Genomic DNA, 19,399 nt, shown 5'->3' with positions numbered 1-19,399 from the left:
CGCGAGGTGTGATGGGAAGGCACAACGGCCAAACTCGCACTTAATAGTATCAAAACTAACGAGACACATTAAATACTGTCTGTCAGCTCTCTCATTACATACTGCCTGTCAGCTCTGCCATAAAGCCGGCAAATTAAGGTATTATCATCGACTGATTCAAGTCAATATATCGGCGTTGGACATTTTTCTCATTTTTTCAAAAACACTCTGTTCAAACTCCATACGTACAGAGCATATACATAGCTAAAGTAAGTCGAACTCTGAGGAGAAGTTAAAAAACGCTTCAACTTGAAAAGAATGATCTGAGCCAAACGCAAACAGAACAACAAACACAGCGAAACAGTACTTCGTCATGATTTCCCATACATGTGTTGAAACAATTAATCTTAACCTCTTTACAATCCTTTTTTGTTTATTTTTTTAAACATTCAATTTAATTCAAGTGATGATAACATGGTCGTTTTTGCTACCATAACAAGATTAAAACTTAAAGAGTGAAACAGCTCACATTCGATCACTTAACCGTAATTGTTCCTGCCGTCTGAAACTGACTGGAGATAGCCCAACGATATACTATACTATCTTTCTCAATGTTTTCCTTTCCGATTGAGACAATGTTCGCGAATCGATGAAAAGAAATCCAAGGAAATTCCTTCGGGAGCAAAGAGCAGAATGAGATTACATGTAACACTGTTTTTCGTTGGCCTCGTACATTCCACAGGTACGTGTATCCATTTTGTTTCACTTGTCAGGATCATTTGTGACAGGAGTGTTTGATATTGTATGTTATTTTTGTCCCTACTACGGCCTGGAATCAAGAGAATACCCGTTCTGAATCAGACCACAAACGCTTTAAAAGAAACTGTGGAAGAAACCGTTTTTGATAAATGAGTAGCTGGAAGTTAAGCCAAGAAAACAACAGGACAAGTTTCTTAGTCTGTAAATAGTGCAACACAACTGTTTGTTTTCTCAAGACAGTCTTGGAACTTCTAATGATAAGCGATAAAATTCCAAACTGTAAGTTTAGGTTTCGATGTTCTTTTTCGACGACGCGCTTCTTCTTAAACTCCTCCCGCGTCGCTCTTTCCACAGTCCGTTGCCAGCTGTTGTGACTTAGTCGCCCCGTGTTTCCGCTCGGTGATGGCTGTACAACACATTACTGGAATTAAAAATGTACACCTTTTTCCTGTTGACTGGGGTCTCTAATGATATTTAGTGACAATACTTAACATTTTTATCACGAAGAAGATAGGAACAATCAACCAAACAGACAAGCTGAATCATGTTTGTAACTGAGTCTTTTCATTATGGTATGTCTTGTAAACCCGTCTATGAAAGAAAGCCGTAGAACAAAATTGGTGCATGCAAGAAAAAGAAAGAGCGCAGTGAATTCACCGACGATAGATCAGTCTTGTTGTAAACCACTCAAGAGTGTAGAACTTTTACGGCGCTTTGGAAAAATCAAATGTAGCTTTGCCATCCAAGCCACTTTTTCCAAGTAGGAATTGAATAAAACGAAGCTGCTTGAGTGTGAGATAGCTAGATTCGCAGAAGGTTTTCGGGAGTTTAGTTGAAAAGGCTTTGGTACTTATTCTCTGTAATCTCTTTGTTTGTTAGCAAAAAGGTGCACTTGAGATGAACGAGACTAGACTACTCAAGGAGCTTTTCAAGGGATACAACAAACACACGCACCCAAGACTACCCGGAACAGGTCCAGTGACGGTCACCTTCGATTTTCAACTTATTGATATTCTTGATGTGGTGAGTTTTTACAACCTTTCTCGCTATAATACTTGTGTTTACCACGTTATGCACAAAATAGGTCTTACAGCACATGCTTTTGTTTTCTTATCAACAGAGTGCGAGAAGTCAGTACATCACCACATATGCTTGGGTTAATCAGGTGCGTCAATTGAATTTTATCAGTCACTTTTCATAAACGTTTCTCTTCGATTTCAAGCAAGTGAGCGGAGTCAGTGGTTTTGCGAGCTCGCGAGGGTCACCGAGAGTCACTATGCTTCTGATAGAACAATCTGGGATCACGTATACGTTTATCCATTCAAGTGCATCGTTGTTGTTATTAGCGAGAGAACTTTTAGGAAACCCTGACAAAACGCTTGAGAGTAATTTGCAATGGAGTGTCATTCCTCCACCCCCCCCCCCCCCCACCACCCCCGCCTATTGGTAGCCATACTTACAGTCGCTACATGCTGCGGTCGTTTCGGCCACCGCTGGCCTGTTAAAACTATTCATGTTTGAGGTTTTGTTAGAGTTTAGACTAGTTGTTGACAGAATCACTTCAAACTTGAGACCTAATGAAGGCCCACATTTTAAATACTTGGTAGGAAACTCATTTCCTCTTTTATAGTCTTGAGAAGTTAAAACAACCTTGAATTATGCTCCACACTCCCACATTTGATTGTGTGGCAACCAATAAAACTACAGTCAAGAACTGGGCTTGATCTAAGACGGCAGACATCTTTTGAACTAATTTAACGCTAAGATGTTTTTGGTTACAACCCGAACTGAAGGGGATTCATTGAATTAATACGAACACAAAATCTCAGAAGATCTTCTGATAGCAACTAGGATGCTAAGAATAATACTTTGTTCTCTTTAACAACGATCGACATTGGTAAGAGCCGATGGATTAATTACAGATGCATAAGCATTTAAAAGCCCATCAAAAATACATACAGGATTCCAGTATTAAATGTAACACTTTACAATCTTTTAATCGATTTATAAAGATCATTAAAGCTGACATTGCATTCAATGATTTTTTTAATTGTTATATTCCATTATTCAGCCATGCAATGCTCGCAGTATTTAATAACTGTAAATATTGCAAAAATGTGTAAGACAGCTCATTCAAACACATTCTAGAACTGAGATGTAAGATGGAACGACAGAACCTAATCGATGTGAATTTTTCTTTAGTATTGGAAGAACAATCTGCTGAAATGGGACCCAAAAGATTATGGGGGAGTCAAGGAAATTCACGTTTCTCCTGAAGACATCTGGGTACCAGACATACTCTTGTACAACAAGTAAGTTATTTGCTTTTTTAATACTCTGCGAGTGCGTAAAGAGTCTTGATGTGTAAAACTGCTGAACACCTATGCCAACATGCAAATTCTCTTTCCTATCCATGCATTTTTTCATGCCCCTAGCTGACACTAGTTGGGAGATTTTATTTAAATATCAGGACGCTTCTTGGTGATTTGAGTGTTCTTATTTATCGTGACATATGCGATTTCTGTTTTGATATTACGAGAGGGTAGCTTGATTAATTAACTGATTCACTGGCTGACTGACAGACTGATTGACTGACTTACTAACTGGTAGACTGACTGACTGACTTTTTTACTAACTGATGAACTGGCTGACTGACTGTCTGATTGACTGACTGACTAACTGACGGACAGACTGACTAACTGACAGACGGACCAACGGACTGACGGAATGACAGACTGACGGAATGACGGACTGACGGAATGACGGACTGACGGACTGATGGACTGACGAATTGATGAACTAACTAACTGATCGACTACCCGACGGGTAAGCCTGCTGCGTGACTGACTGACTAAGGCATGGTCGTAATGCCTGACTGGCTGACCGACAGACAGACGGACGAACCGACCAACCGACGGACGGAGGGGCGCACTGATAGAACTTACACTGCTATCGCGCTTCGTCGAACCACAATAACTGAACAAACAGCCGCTCGAATCGGTGGCGGATGAACTTCAGGTGCAGAGACTCTGTTAATCGGAGTTTTCTTTCTTTCCTCTGTTCTCGTTATAGTATCGACAAGGAAAAACGCAATGGAGGTGGCAGGGCCACATATACAACCAGCGTAGCAGTGAAATACGATGGAAACAACACGTGGTTAAACCCCGCTATGTTTAAGAGCATCTGTGATGTGGACGTCACAAACTTCCCTTTCGATGACCAGGAATGTTCGCTCAAATTTGGCTCTTGGACTTCCGATAAATTTAAGATCGATCTGGTTGCCAAAAACATCATTGCACTCAACAGATACTACGTTAACAATGGCGAATGGAAACTTTTGAATTTGTCGGCGAAAAGAAACGCGCAAAAATATCAGTGCTGTCCCCACGAGTTTGTGGACATAACGGTACGAATAAACATCCGAAGGGAATCACTAGATTACATCCTGAAGTTGATTATTCCATGCTCGCTGATCTCTTCCATGATATTTTTAGGGTTTGTTCTTCCACCCGAGTCCAGTGAACGCATTGGACTGAGTATCACAGTTCTTTTGGCCATGACGGTGTTTCAACAACTTAGTTCCGAGCTTATGCCATCATACGGTTTTCCTCTGCTTGGGCAGTTCTACTTTGCAATCATGTTAGAAATCGGGGCTTCTCTAGCAGTTACGACGCTTATTTTAAACTTTTATCATCGCAACAGACGAAGAATGCCCAAGACCATGAGAAAAGTGATTCTGCGGTGGCTTGCGCGTTTGTTGTTTCCTTGCCAAAAACCGAAGGATTGGAGCGAAATTCATCGAAGAAGCACCGCTATGCGACGGATGGCCACAAACTTCACAGATTTGGAAGCCAAGGGGTATCTTAGCAGCAGCGATGCAGCATCTTGTGAACGCGCCTTTTACCGCTCAAAGGAGAAAAGCGCGCGGCGTGACCCGCACGAGCATAAATGGGCTATGCAGGAGTCTGGGGACGTACGCGACGGTAGCCGTGGAAACCACTCATTCTGTGATCTCGGGGTCTCCTGCAAAAACGACTGTTACAATAACAGGGGTCTCACAAAGCACCGGTCAAAAAAGAACGGAGACGGTCAGACCCGACACAAAAATTGCGGTCACAATGGAAAGAAGAGGCTTTCATCAACAAAACTGCTCAACAGACAACTGACAACGGATTCATTGCCTTTTAGAGGTAATGTCCTGGACTGGTCTGAAGAGAAGATGAAGAATCAAAAGGAGTGGATAAAGGCAGCGCGTGTTTTGGACAGACTCTTTTTAATCATTTCCATTATTGTTTCCATCGTCACTCTCCTGAAAATCTTCTTGCGTGCTCCGAGATTCCATCTCAAATGAGATGAGAAGGGTCTCCTTCGAGTAGAACACGTGAAAAGGGCCACAATCCCCTCTCTATCCTCCTCTAAGAAAAAAAATCCAATTTTGTGTTATAGATTGTTCGACATCTAAAAATAATATCCAATAGCTGCGTACGGAGATGGTTTAGAGACGGACTATTATTAATTGGGGGGGTGGGGGTCTGGGCAATTAAAGTAGCTTGCTCTTAAAGAAATGCCTCTTATATTACCTTTAAATGATTACGACATTTTAATTCACATGTAGTGTCGAGTTTGTCTTGAATGGGGCGTCCTTAGCAAGCTCCGTGAAGTCACCTAAACGTCGTTTTGGTACCTGAAGACTTCATGATTTTCACTGTTATCCAATCAGAAAAATAGCACGTGTACGCGAAGTTGCTACGTCAACCTTTATGTTGCTAAGCAACAGCTCTTTCGAGAATCACAGGCTTAGTGCATTCTAGGTCACACGAACGTTGCTGAACATTTTCCGAAGATTTCCGAAGATTACCGAATATTGCCGAAGACTTTCGAGGAAGACCCGAAGATGTTTCGATGATACGCCAACGAATTTAAGTACAATTTAGGAGACAAACTTGATGTCAGTGAAATCATTGATATCTTCACTAGTGAGGATATGGAAAATACGCCACTCGAGTTCCGGATGTGGTTTCGTATGAATTTTATGAGTGGTGTATTTTCCAGTAAAATGCTCGTGTGATTATATAATAAGTATATCTTATTAGATGTTTTGGTGTGTAGTATCGCTGTATATTTTTACGTGTTGAAAGAGGGAGAGTGTGACAGTTTTGCGGGCGCGCACCGACCTGTACGGCAAACAGGTTTTCTACTTTACAAATACGGCAAACAGGTTTTCTACTTAGCTCTTATAAACCGAAGTCGTGAGTACAGACCGAACGCAGTGAGGTCTGTACACACGACCGAGGTCAAGATTCTCCCATACAGACCGACTAAGCTCGGTTAATAAGATGTTTATTATATGGCAAAGAAGAAAACTTTAATTCGTTTAATGTAACTGGTTTGTTGACATTTTGCTTGCAAACGGAGATGAGCTTGACTTAAACCTGCCGAAATTTGCTCGTCCTCTTTACTTTTTTTTGTCATCAGGCTTTTTGGCACTTCCATATATGATTGAGAAGAAAATAAAAGAAAACAGTGAACATTTTTGTATTTGAGTTTGCTACTTTTTCAACGCAAAATGAAACCGGTCTAGATACCGGTCTAAATGGGAAAATCTAGACCGCGGTCAATATCGATTTCAGCCAATCAAATTCGTGAATTCGGTAGTTCTCAGTCCTTGTGAGACACAGCCATATAATAATGTACAATATCGCTGTATATTTGTACTGTGATTTGGATGGTATTCGCTGCAGTTGGATAATAAAATGAGATACACGCAGACAATTCAAACGCACGCTTGATTTCTCGGCCTGATAATTCTTGGACCAACTTTTACATCGATTAAGAACTTGGTCCGAAATATATAAAACAAATAATAAAAGAGTTTCAGTGAGGTACATGCGAGCTGCTGCATTGGGCTCAATAGGGTCCCATATTCAATATCATCACTGAGCACCATAGGTTGGTCACACTGCACAGAGGCAATCGCTATCATGCGACAGGCATTCAAGTGGAACCTTTAGAGCAAATGACGATGGTCGAATTGGCGACTCGAAAATGCTTTATTCGAAACTCATTGTTGCTTTATTTCGTGAGGCTCATTACTCTTTGAGTGTGCTTCACGATTTGACCTTTAGACTTTGAGATGAGATAATAAGATCCAGTAATTATCTGTTTTTTGTTTTATTATTATTATTGGGGGGAGAGTGGGGGGAGGTTGTAGTTGTTGGTTGTTTTTTTGCAGGGACCGGAAAAAGGCTGAAGAAAAAAAGGACTCATGATTTGTTTTAGAGATTGAGCCCTACTAGTGAAGCATAAACAATGAGTCATTGAGAAAATTTCAGAAACAGTTGGAAAACAGATATATAATGAGCGCAGCAAAGGGCAAAACATCAGTAGGTTTTCTCGAACATCATGGTTTTGTCTAGGGACGGTTGCTGCACCTGGGCAGCTCATAAAATACTGTCGAGTCAAACATAAAAAAAGAGAGAGCAAGGTGCTTAAGTTGTTTCACTAAAACTGTGAGAAAAAAAAATCTCACATAGAAATGGCTAAGGAACGTATTACCATACAGTACTGTATTGACGTTTTCACACATTTTATTGCTTCCAAATTAAGAAAATGGCTTAATAGCGGAGCTCCGGCGGCCCGAAGGGCCGCCAAGCGGAGCCCCATACTCATATAGGAGAGAAAAGGAAACCCATGAGTTGATTTTCTCATGGTCATCATGGCTAGCGGTATTGCTCGTGGGCGCGTACGCACGACGGCGACGACGACGGAGTCGCGCAACATGGCCGCCATACTCCAAATAATAGGTTGACAGAGACATGCAGTCTTGGTTTACCGTGTACTTCTTTGATATTGGACATCCATGTTATGATCAATTGACACCTGTCAAAACAAGGTATCCGCTGACCAGTATCACGTGACCATATCGCGGGCTCAAGTTTACAGCTTATCGAGGTCGCGTGTTTTTTTGAAGTTGACCGCTGACCAAGTGCTGGTTTTCGATTGGATCGCGGGCTCATCTCAGGTTAACTTGTTGAAAACAGGGCAGGATTGTTCGGAAGCCGGTTAACGCTAACCAAGGATTAAAAGTTAACCGACTTATAACTTTTTTTTCTATACAAATGTTTTTTGGCTGCTTTGTTTTGTGTATATAGTGATTATTAAAACTCAAAACGGAAGGCCAAACAATATACAGAAAACCGCGCCGCAAAGCTACAAAACTGAAATCAAAATTCTACCTTCTCCTGGGTTATTTGACTCTGAACAACGCGGCCCAGGAGCTACGCTTTTAGGCTGGCCTAAATCTATATATTAGTATTCATGCACTTTATTGATTCCTAATCATTAAGAAAATAAATAGTTTACGAAATAACTACAAATGATGGCAAAGGAATCGTCAAAAAATGGTCGGAAACCGATCTGTGAAGTTTGTCAAGCGTATACACTGAATCAAACAAAAAGCAGTATTGAAATAAACATTATTTACACGGTTAAGGACAACTGAAAACGTCCCACGAATTTAAGAAATTACAAATCGAGTTTGCGAATAACTTCAAAGTGATGGCAAACTCAGTGTCCAAAGAATGGTTTAAAACCGTTCTACAAAGTTTCTTTAAGCCTTAGTGTGCATTGAATCAAATAAAAAGCAGTTCTAAATTAACGTTCCACCAAGGAGTTTAAGATCTGTTGGAAAATACCTTTTGGAAGTTCCTAAAGTACGTCTAAAAACTTACGGAGACTGAGCTTTCTCAGTTGCCGCCCCCAAACTATGGAATGATCTGCTTCTTGAAATTAACTTAAGTCCATCGGTTGCCGTGTTTAAATCGCGTTTAAAAACTCTGTCTTAAAGTTTATACTTAATTTAGTTTAAATTATTATATTTAGTTTGACTTTCATGACTGTAAAGCGATATAGAGCTTTGTATATACTCGCTATATAAATAAAGTTATTGTATTGTATTGTTTTGTAACGTTTTTTTTTACGAGTTTTAGGTCGACTGAACCTCGCTACTGTACATAAGTATCATCAGCTATTGCGCAGGTCAAAATCATTTATCTAAGGAGAGCCTAAGTTCTTTACGAAAATTTCTGCTGAAAATAAAACAGATACAAGGGTTTATGGCACAATTTGCTAGAGCCAAGAAATGGAATATATAGTAAAAGTATAGGAAACCACAATTCGTCAATAGGTTGGTATCTGTTAAGAATTGTGTAAACCAGAAGATAGGGACGGGCAGCCAGCATACTGCACACCCTAACACAATAGCAATGGCCATCTTTAACACATGTCGCTCCCTTTGCTGGCGTTGTTGTTCAGCGTTGGCCAGTTGCACGCCTGGAATCTTCTGCGACTTGAGCTTTAGATAGTTGATAATGTAAAGTATGGTTATCAACACCAACGGAATCAAAATGGATACAGCCATAAAGGACACGAGGTATTTCTCAGAGGATGAGGACTCTCCAAGAACTTCATTCCAATGTCGCTCACAAACCAGTTTTTCAGGATATTTAACAAGTTTGTGGACGAAGAGCACTGGGGATTGGGAAACCATCGCGACGATCCAAGTGGCGAGAATGAAGAAAGGGCAGAGCTTTGAACTGATGAGCGGGGAACGGAAGGGATATACCACAGCTCCAAATCGATCCACTGCGATCAGAATCAGGCTCTGAATAGACAAAACAGTGGAGACACCTACTAAGAAGTCAACCAGCTTACATAAAGCCTGGCCAAGAGGACCACTGGTCAGCCAGGAGTCTATATAGAGCATTTGTATCCGCTGAGGAATCGCACAAATCGGAGACAACAGATCTAGATCGGACATGGCCATGTTTACAATGAAAAAGTTAATGGGTTTTCTCATGGTTTGTGTCTTGTAGACAATTATTTCGATGACGGTGTTCCCAGCCAGCGAAACAACGAAGATCAGGCAGTTAGCAGAGGTCATTCCAATGTTTTTGGCTGTACGATTGCTGGGGCAGCTCGATGGCCGTGTTCCATTCATTGTTGTACTCACGTTTTCCAACTTTGCCTTTCAGTTCCTTTTTCCGCTTTTACGCCCACAAATGAGTTTTCTTCTGCACGGTTTGTCCACTTGGTAACCTCACTCGTCTCTATTTATGTTCTAGCGAAGGCGAGATGATTGTTCTTCGTCATTCGCGCGAAGAGAATGGCCGTTTTCACACTAGAGACGGATAATCGGACGGATATAAATAGACGGATAATCCGTCTCTAGTGTGAATATGGCCAATGATCGATTAGGAATTTTCCCATCGACAGGTTTAATGATTAGTAGATCTTTGTTCCAGCTGTTCGCCCTCTATTTGAAACATCAATTAGGGATTCCTGTTTCGTGAGTAGCTCAAGAAAATGATGTGATCTATCAGCTTGTGCCACAAATTGCTTTTTACCTTTTTCTTTCATCTCACCATCTCATATCTTAACTGTGACGTCAATGCTGCTACAGATGATGCAGTGACAGCTGGCTGGATATTTTTCCTAATCTTTTTTTAAGTCTGACTTTTCTTTTTCCTGTTATTGTTTGGTCGTGCATCAAATTGTCCATCAAGACGAGTCAGCGAGAACAAAGGATGTCCAACGTTAGAACCCGAGCTCATTAAACAAAAAAAATGACCTCATGCCTTATCAGATAATGCATCTTGTCGGAGTTTAAATTTACAAATTCAATGTCCAATATGACAGCGTAAACCGCCTAATCAACGGCTGCCGCGCAAATGTGATATGAATTTACTCTGCAGTCATTAAGTTTTCTCGAGTTTTCCAAGTCAGTCTTTTAACAAAGAGACTCCTCCTCGTGCAATGCATAGATAACATCAAAAAAGTCTGATAACTTGAGGATCAGATTCAAACTTGGGTTATAGTACATAAGAGACAGTTTCTTAAAAAAGTGTTTACACCTGTGCTTAATCAAAAAGGCGTTTTAAGCCAACTCGTGATATTAGAAACGGTCATGTTTCATGTAATAAATATATGTTTCTTCCGGCTGGGTCCGAATAGTGAAAAACGGGTAGGTGAAAAACGGGTGGATGGAAAACGCGCGGTCGGGGTCCCAGAGCACGGGGTCTACGCGGAAAACACGGGGTACCATATTTTTCACCAAAATATGAATTTTCCCCACTGAAATGACTCGAAGTTTCGTTAGTTTAAACTGCAACGAAAATCAATTCAGTATCCAAAAGTTGCGTCTCATAATCTTTATTAAAATTTAACGATATCAAAAAATTTCACAGCGCCGTTTTTGTATTATAAGCCCCCTAAAGCTGTAATTAAGGGTTTTTTTAGCAGGTCATACTGTTGCTCTGGTAACCTATTGTGTCACGAAAATGATAACAAGGTGTTCATCAATGATTGGGCAGTTTTTTGATACCATGATTGTAGCATCAAGTGATAAAAGGAGTCTATCTTTTTGTCGAGGGTCGAGGGTCGAGGGTCGAGGGTCGAGGGTCGAGGGTCGAGGGTCGAGGGTCGAGGGTCGAGGGTCGAGGGTAATATTTTTTTCTGGGTTTGTTGTTTTACTCCTTGCTGTAGGCTCGATTTCCGCCGCTCAGTCGAGTCCGGTCCACATATTCTTCCCCGATTTGGTTACATGTAGTTTTGTCGATTCAGATATCTTTTTGGGTCCCATGTCGAGAGTTTAATAATTTATCACAGACTCGGTTATCTATCTATAACCTTCTGTAACATTCAAAGTTCGTTTTTTCATGTGACTTCACACGCTGGATGCTTTGGCCGATGTCCTAATGCCATCATCCGCGTAGAAATAAATCTAAACGCTAAGTTTTGCAGTTGTAATTTCTTCAACAAAAAGATAACACTTACGGATAACAGAATGTGGTTCGCGTTAATATTTGTATTGATAGTGACAATGTTGTGTCAAAGTGCCTCACTCGCTTCGAATCTCACATTTTTATTAGCTTCAAATTTTTCACTGTGGAAAACAAATAATAACGCCTTCCCTGGCTTCGTTTGTGTACCTTTTTTTCTATCACGCTGTAGTCGTTGAGGTCGTATAACTACCAATGCGATTTCGTGGAGTGTTGGCTTCATTGTTTTCCAGTGCTATTGTCGGGCCGCGATGAGAAACATTCCTTTGCCATCTATCGAACAGGGACTGTAGGTGAAATCTGGAGGCGATTAAAGCTTTGGAAGCAAATTTACGGCTATTTTCAGTTCCTTCGGTAAATTCGCTGTCAAAAAAAAAATCTCTGAGTTTTGCGATCTAAATTACCACTCTACCTCGGTAAACTTGCAGGGCTTTCCGATTGGTCGCGATGAAAAATATCTGTGAGATTTGCGAGCTTATTCATTATTGAATAGGTTCTCCATGAATACGTTTAATATGTTTTAAATTCCTCTATTTTATTTCCTATCATTTATTCTGACTAGGTATAAAATACTAGGTGGAAGATTGTATTCGGCACCAAGTTTGAAGGATGTAGCTTGGCTAGAAGACGCTCGGTTTATTTTTCTAATTTTCCATACATTTGTCTGTAAATTTGGCCGGGTGGACGCGGTTCGCGGGAAAAAAATACAGACAAATGTATGGAAAATTAGAAAAATAAACTAAGCGTCTTCTAGCTAAGCTACATCCTTCAAACTTGGTGCCGAATACAATCTTCCACCTAGTATTTTATACCTAGTCAGAATAAATGATAGGAAATAAAATAGAGGAATTTAAAACATATTAAACGTATTCATGGAGAACCTATTCAAGCAAAATTTCCTCTACGTGTTTATTCAAAGAATTATTTTCACTCGGGAGAAAGCCAGTTCAAATCCAGTTCTATTTTCTCGGCGGCCGTTTCTAATGGTGCTATTTCCCTTTTTTTCTCCTGAAAATCCTGTTTTTCATCTGGATGCCTACTCAACTATCCACAGAAAGACACTGACTCACATTTTGCCATTCAGCAGGTGCGAACTGTGTGATTTCTTTCTACCTCGGTAAACTTGCAGGGCTTTCCGATTGGTCGCGATGAAAAATATCTGTGAGATTTGCGAGCTTATTCATTATTGAATAGGTTCTCCATGAATACGTTTAATATGTTTTAAATTCCTCTATTTTATTTCCTATCATTTATTCTGACTAGGTATAAAATACTAGGTGGAAGATTGTATTCGGCACCAAGTTTGAAGGATGTAGCTTAGCTAGAAGACGCTTAGTTTATTTTTCTAATTTTCCATACATTTGTCTGTATTTTTTTCCCGCGAACCGCGTCCACCCGGCCAAATTTACAGACAAATGTATGGAAAATTAGAAAAATAAACCGAGCGTCTTCTAGCCAAGCATATTAAACGTATTCATGGAGAACCTATTCAAGCAAAATTTCCTCTACGTGTTTATTCAAAGAATTATTTTCACTCGGGAGAAAGCCAGTTCAAATCCAGTTCTATTTTCTCGGCGGCCGTTTCTAATGGTGCTATTTCCCTTTTTTTCTCCTGAAAATCCTGTTTTTCATCTGGATGCCTACTCAACTATCCACAGAAAGACACTGACTCACATTTTGCCATTCAGCAGGTGCGAACTGTGTGATTTCTTTCATGACAATTAAGCTTACATAGCGTTGACCGGTATTTCCAAGCGCGGAAGCTGCGTGTCTTGACCTGTCTTATCTTGGCAGAGGTTTCTTCAAGTTCTTATGTTTTAGCGCTTGCTTCCTTAAGTTTAAACTTTAATTTCCCGAAAACCTTAGACGGTCTTATCGCCTTTCCGAAAATGATCGCTGACCTTTTTTCGGTACCCATAACGACATTTTTTACAATTCGAAAACAACAGACATTAAATTTCTCAATAATAAAGTGTATTATCGTTTGTCTCACGATGTAGTCACTTGAGATGTAGATCGCGACGTTTCGACTGCTTACTGCTAGTCTTCTTCAGGCGATAAGGTCGACTGATTGCACGGTATCATTTATATCACAAAGGTCGGCTGTGATTGGTGCATTTCGATCCTCCTATTGTTCCATTGTTCCGACGAGTAGCTGTTCCCTCAGTGGTCCGTTGTTGTACCCTTCTCCTGTTGTTGTGTTTCTTGATCGTGGGTATCCATGCTTCAGGAATTTCAATTCCACTATCCCTGTTGATGTTGTTAGGGTGAAGTCTTATGTGAATAGCTTCCTTGACCCTACGTGTGTACCAGTGAGGATCTCGATCAATAAACTTGACCTCATTCCAGATAGGATAGTGGCCGGTCTCGTGGGTGTGTTCAGAAACGGCGGAGGTCTGGGTACGGGCGAGTCGTATATCCCTGTCGTGTTCTTTGATCCTCTCCTGCATAGATCTCCCTGTTTCCCCGATGTAGACTTTGCCGCACTCACAGGGAATCCGGTGTCCTTTGGTCGCACTAAGTGTGACCGAAGTGTCGTGTCGGACTTAAAGACGGTGCGAATGCCTTGTTGTTCTAGGCAGCGGCGGAGAGACTCCGAAACTCCTTGGACATAAGGTAAAACGGCGGTGGATTTAAATTCCGCGACAGGCTCTCTTCTTGGGGCTGTTCGTGCCTTTGTGATCTTCTGTACAAAAGAGGAGGGATATCCGTTAGAAACAAGTACAGATGACAGATGTTTCTTCTCTCCAGCGATTACTGATGGTTTGGTGACGAGACGTTTAGCCCGGTCGTACAGACACTTCACAATACCGCGCTTTACTGACTGAGGGTGGTGTGAATCATACGCTAGGTACTGATCAGTATGTGTTGGTTTCCTGTAGACACTGGGGGTAAGGCGGCCATCAGGTTCTCTGTAAACTGACGTGTCGAGAAAGGCGATCTTGTTGTTGTTCTCGATCTCCATGGTGAAACGGATTGATGGTTGTTGACTGTTCAGGTGTTGCAGGAAGACATCAACTCTATCCCGATCCAGGATGGTGAAAGTATCATCTACGTAGCGTTTCCAGATCTTAGGCTTGCAAGGTGCGGACTCTATTGCTTGTTCTTCAAATATCTCCATGTAGAGATTAGCAATAACCGCGGATACAGGGCTCCCCATGGCTGTGCCGTCTCGTTGTTCGAAAATCGATCCGTTGTACTGGAAGTACGTAGATCTTAATACGAAATTCAAGAGGTCCGCGATTTGAACTGGTGTAAGTGTAGTGCGGTCAGCCAGGCCTGCGTCGTTCTCCATTTTTTGTAGCGCGGCTTGTACGGCGCCCTCGATCGGTACGTTGGTAAACAGTGACTCTACGTCGAAAGACACCATGATCTCGTGGTCCTGGGTCTCCTCACTGGCGATGGTGGAGGCGAAGTCAGTTGAGTTCTTCACTGTGAAGTTCGAGTTACCTGCAAGAGGAGATAATACGTTAGCCAACGGACCACTGAGGGAACAGCTACTCGCCGGAACAATGGAACAATAGGAGGATCGAAATGCACCAATCACAGCCGACCTTTGTGATATAAATGATACCGTGCAATCAGTCGACCTTATCGCCTGAAGAAGACTAGCAGTAAGCAGTCGAAACGTCGCGATCTACATCTCAAGTGACTACATCGTGAGACAAACGATAATACACTTTATTATTGCATCCACCACGATGAATAACAACAACCTTTTCCTCGACATTAAATTTCTCATATCACGAAAGCTCGAGGTGACAATTCTCTTCAGAAAATCAGAGGGGATTATAGGCCTTCCGAACAGATAATTTACCGAAACGATCCGTTGGGTGCCCCTGTCTTTTCCTCGATGAACCTTTCACATGGGCTAAGTAACTGGCGCCTGCTTGTCGGAAGAGAAACGTCGCTCGTTTTCGGTACTCGATACTCGTCCGCATCATTGTTCAGTTCAGCCCGACGAGGAGACCTTTTTTCGTGCAGGAGATTTTCAATTTGATTCAGGGCTTTGTTACTGCTGTGTTGACGCTGTTTGACGCTTCAAGCTGCTTTTTACTCTCTCAGGCGTTGTTAGCCGAGCAATCATGTTCAAGACTAGTCTTTTGTTACCTTTTGTGGCCTTCAGGGAGAAAACGAAGATCATCTTCAGCTAGATACCGCGCGGACAATGTTGAGGTGAACCCTTTCTTCCTTAATTTAATTTCCCTGGATATTGTAAAAGATCACAGTCGATATCCGACAGAAATTCCTCTATTGATTTCCTATAATTCATTCTGATTTTCAAAACTACAAAAGACAAAATGCCCGTACGCGTTGCTGACTTTGCTCCTCTTCAAGTGTTTGCGGAGTGGCGCCAAAACGTTCCCAAGTGGGTGGGCAAACTTTGAAGTTTGATTGACCGGCAGTTGCAAGCGACGGTAAGACCTGTTTTGAACGTTTCCTCCACCGGGCTCTTCCTTTGTAACAGCTAGTAGTTACAGTGTAGTTACGGCATGTATTCCACAAAATTTATTGAAAAGTTTGACTGATCGTGTGGCAGGAAGTCACGCCAACATTTTATCAAATTAGGTTTGATGTTAATGACAAAGCAAACACACTTCAATGTAGTGAATGGGGTTGACAAGCCTCCGATTCCCGACTCCTACGATTTGTGTCGTTTGAAAAAAAATATGACCCTGGACCCTCGACCCTCGACCCTCGACACGGGACCCTCGATCCTCGACCCTCGACCGTCGACAAAAAGATAAATTGAGTGTTAATTTCGGCAGACCGGCGCCATTATTTACTTTTGGAGTCTCGCAAGTCTTGAGAATTGATCAACTTTAACGCAACCTTCACCTCAAAACTGGATCTAGAGTGTACACAAGTATTAAAGGAAGCTATTTGCCACTACTTAGAAGGTCAACAAACGAACCTCAACGGAAGAAGATGTATTTTCACCTGGTGCTAGGGTTATGCAAATGAGCTTTGACTCGAGAGATAGCTATGTAAACACACTGACTGTGGCAGATTTTAATCTGTTCTCGCGTGCAATCCAAGGAGATACCCACCGGTTTGAACTTATAGAACGGTTTATTAAGGTATGAAATTTACTGTGATGTGCTTTTTAGGCTTCATTTAGACCCAACTTTTGAGATTTTCCCCGTCAAATTTGGCTAAATTTTAGTAGGTGATCAAAGGCCTCGGAGTAGGGTGTTTTCCAGCCTCGCTGGACCTAAGCTTAGAATTTTTCGAAAAGTTTCGATATTTCGTCAGTCAAAGTAATGAATGTACCTCAAAATTCGTATGAAAACGAAATTCCGTGAGCTGCATTTTAGGCGACGTAGCACGCTTCACAAAATCGGTGAATTTACCTTTCTGATCACGTTCGGCAACCTCAGTTCGGCCAAAATTCAATTTTGGCTCGTAGCAAAGCAAACATAAGGAATTGGAAAATAATAAATTGCTTTTTTATATATGTGTGTCAAACCCTTTTCACTGACAAAAAATGAAGGAAAATTATTTTTGGTCCCGAAGTCGAGTGGACCGCTTTTAGCGGGACTGCCACTTAATAGGAGATCATGTCGCAGACAATGACAGTGAAAATGATGGCGCTTCAGGAATCTTTCAATAGAAATGTTCGACACACTTTATAGGACCCTAGTCAGCCTCCGCCATTTTCGATGCCATCGAAATCATTGATACTGCATGGCGGTAAGGCGAAATCTTATTGATTTATTGTAAGTAGCCTGCGTTGCAGCCGGACGTGTCATAAAACCCCCGATATGCTATACCGGCGGTTTAGACTGTCGGCGACGCAGGCTAATAGTAAGTTGTGTTCCTAAAAGTATGTTAAATTGTCTTTTCTAGTTTCACAGTGATTTCCTTCGTTTCGACATGCTCTCAATAAAATATAATAGCCAAACTCTCACATGTAAACAAAAACAAAGGTTTGGCTGACTAGGGCCCTTTAATTAATTGAAATATAGCTCAGCTTTAGACGCGTCATGACCACACCGAAGACAAAGTCACGACAACATGTGACACTACTCAAAACAACATCGTTATGTCTTCAAAGAGAAGCGTCGCCTCTTTCCTTTCTCCCATTATTGCAATCCGTGCTTCGAACCCGGGAGGGGGGGGGAACTCCCACATAAAATGGACGGGGGGTGTTCGTAGTACCTTTAGGGGTTAAAAAGTGGTTTTGGTACCTCTCAGGGTGTTCAGCTTTAGAAGGTCCGCAACGGGAGCTTTCGTGGTACCTTTTAGCCAAGAGACCACGATCTGATCACATCATAATCTTTTAAGATTAAGCTTTTAAGAGATATTTGGCAATCAACTTTACGAGTAGAAGGAACTCGAAGCAATCGTCTTGATCGCCATTAAAAATAATGAAAGTGTCAGTTAACGTGTTGTTTTAGAATTGATACCTTTAAGGGGTGTAAAAATTTCAAGCCACGCCCACAAAACAGGACCTTGGTACCTCTAAGGGGTCCTATTCAAATTCTCGGACGAGCATCCCCGTCCTTTTTAAATAGGAGACCCCGAGCCTTGACTCTGCCTGAAAAGCATGCAGGGCTCATCGTGTAGTCAAAGGAAAATCATTGGAGCCTCATGGCATCAACAAATGGGATGAAATCATTAGTGACATGTAGTTTTTTTTTTTTTTTTTACCCTATAATGTTCTCCAAAGCTCGTAAAAGTAACGATAATTGGCCGTTTTCATACTAAAGACGCATTATCCGTTTAGACGAACTTGGACAAACATTTGTAGTTCATCTGGTTATGCGTCTCTGGTGTATAGACGGGCACAAGACGCAACATGCGTCCAGACGAACCATCCTTCGTTGTGCGTTGCCAGTCAAGGCGCATAATTCGTCTTGTGCCCGTCGTTATACCGGAGACGCATAACCAGATGTTCGCCAGAGTTCGTCTAGACGCATAATGCGTCGTTAGTATAAAAACGTCCAGGAAGCATTACGCTTCTGGACGAATAATGCGTCCTCTAGTATAAAAACGGCCGTTCCGTGCTTTGTTTAGCTGCCATAGGCGGATTTCCGCTGCAAACCAAAATATTAAGTATAGTTAAGTACTTAAGTATATTTATTTTAGTGCATTCCTCTAGCTAATTCGTGGGCGTTATTTTCAAAACAGTTTCTCTCTCTACGCATGTAAAGAAACCGCAGTCTTGTACTTGAACGTACAGTGTGTGTCCACAATCACGGCTAGAACCACGGGCGCTTTCTGTTCAACCAAGAATTCCGGAACTTTTGAAATGGTAGCAATGGGTATAGAAATTTCCTGGGAAAGTTTCCGGAAAATCCGGAAATTGTTAAATTTCTCAAATGGGAACCATTCAATCGAAATTTCAGAAAATTCTGGGATGAAATTCAATTGCAACATAAACTCCTGGTAATAAATTTTTGGAAATTTGTACATAGCTCGCAAGGTTGCTCTTTTCTGGAAATTGTGAAAAATGGTGTTTTGGAAATGCGGGAAAATCGGAATTTTTGGTCGAAGGGAAAGCGCCCAGGAAGGATTTTTCTACTCATGGTCTTTGCTATTGATTAGCTATGTTATGGTGTCGATTATTGAGAGAAATGCAAAAATTAACGTTTTGCAGTAAAAAATCTTCAATTCAAATATTTGCAGATCTAAAGTGTGTGGTTAAAACATCATTTTAACATCTCTCTGGCTTTCAAATATTTGAATTGCATTGCATTGTTTTGTACTGTATTGCATTGCAGTGTAGTGTAGTGTAGTGTAGTGTAGTGTTTTGTACTGCATTTTATTATATGGCTGTGTCTCACAAGGACTGGGAACTACCGAATTCACGAATTTGA

General features: G+C 41.3%; 3 protein-coding genes across 3 annotated transcripts; 1 reads left to right on the top strand and 2 right to left on the bottom strand.

The window, feature by feature from the left end:
• The first annotated feature begins 3,201 nt into the window (after positions 1–3,201).
• LOC145463299 (neuronal acetylcholine receptor subunit alpha-10-like) lies at positions 3,202–5,586 on the top strand. The gene has a single exon (XM_081447048.1). It carries the CDS (start codon positions 3,746–3,748, stop codon positions 5,087–5,089), a length of 1,344 nt encoding a protein of 447 aa, XP_081303174.1. The 5' UTR covers positions 3,202–3,745; the 3' UTR covers positions 5,090–5,586.
• Positions 5,587–8,776: 3,190 nt separating this feature from the next.
• LOC145464355 (QRFP-like peptide receptor) lies at positions 8,777–9,905 on the bottom strand. Its single transcript, XM_081448212.1, has one exon. It carries the CDS (start codon positions 9,734–9,736, stop codon positions 8,783–8,785), a length of 954 nt encoding a protein of 317 aa, XP_081304338.1. The 5' UTR covers positions 9,737–9,905; the 3' UTR covers positions 8,777–8,782.
• Positions 9,906–13,540: 3,635 nt separating this feature from the next.
• On the bottom strand, positions 13,541–18,107 carry LOC145463896 (uncharacterized). The gene is made up of 2 exons (XM_081447684.1): positions 17,849–18,107; positions 13,541–17,818 (listed from the first exon to the last, which is right to left on the bottom strand). The coding sequence occupies exon 2, from the start codon at positions 14,944–14,946 to the stop codon at positions 13,852–13,854; it is 1,095 nt and encodes a 364-aa protein (XP_081303810.1). The 5' UTR covers positions 14,947–17,818; positions 17,849–18,107; the 3' UTR covers positions 13,541–13,851.
• Positions 18,108–19,399: the final 1,292 nt, after the last annotated feature.

The sequence above is a fragment of the Orbicella franksi genome, chromosome 12 (genome assembly GCF_964199315.1).
Source record: "Orbicella franksi chromosome 12, jaOrbFran1.1, whole genome shotgun sequence".
In the NCBI taxonomy this organism is placed as follows: Eukaryota; Metazoa; Cnidaria; class Anthozoa; order Scleractinia; family Merulinidae; genus Orbicella; species Orbicella franksi.
Note: the sequence above shows the minus strand (reverse complement) of the source record. Positions and strands in the feature narration are given on the sequence as shown.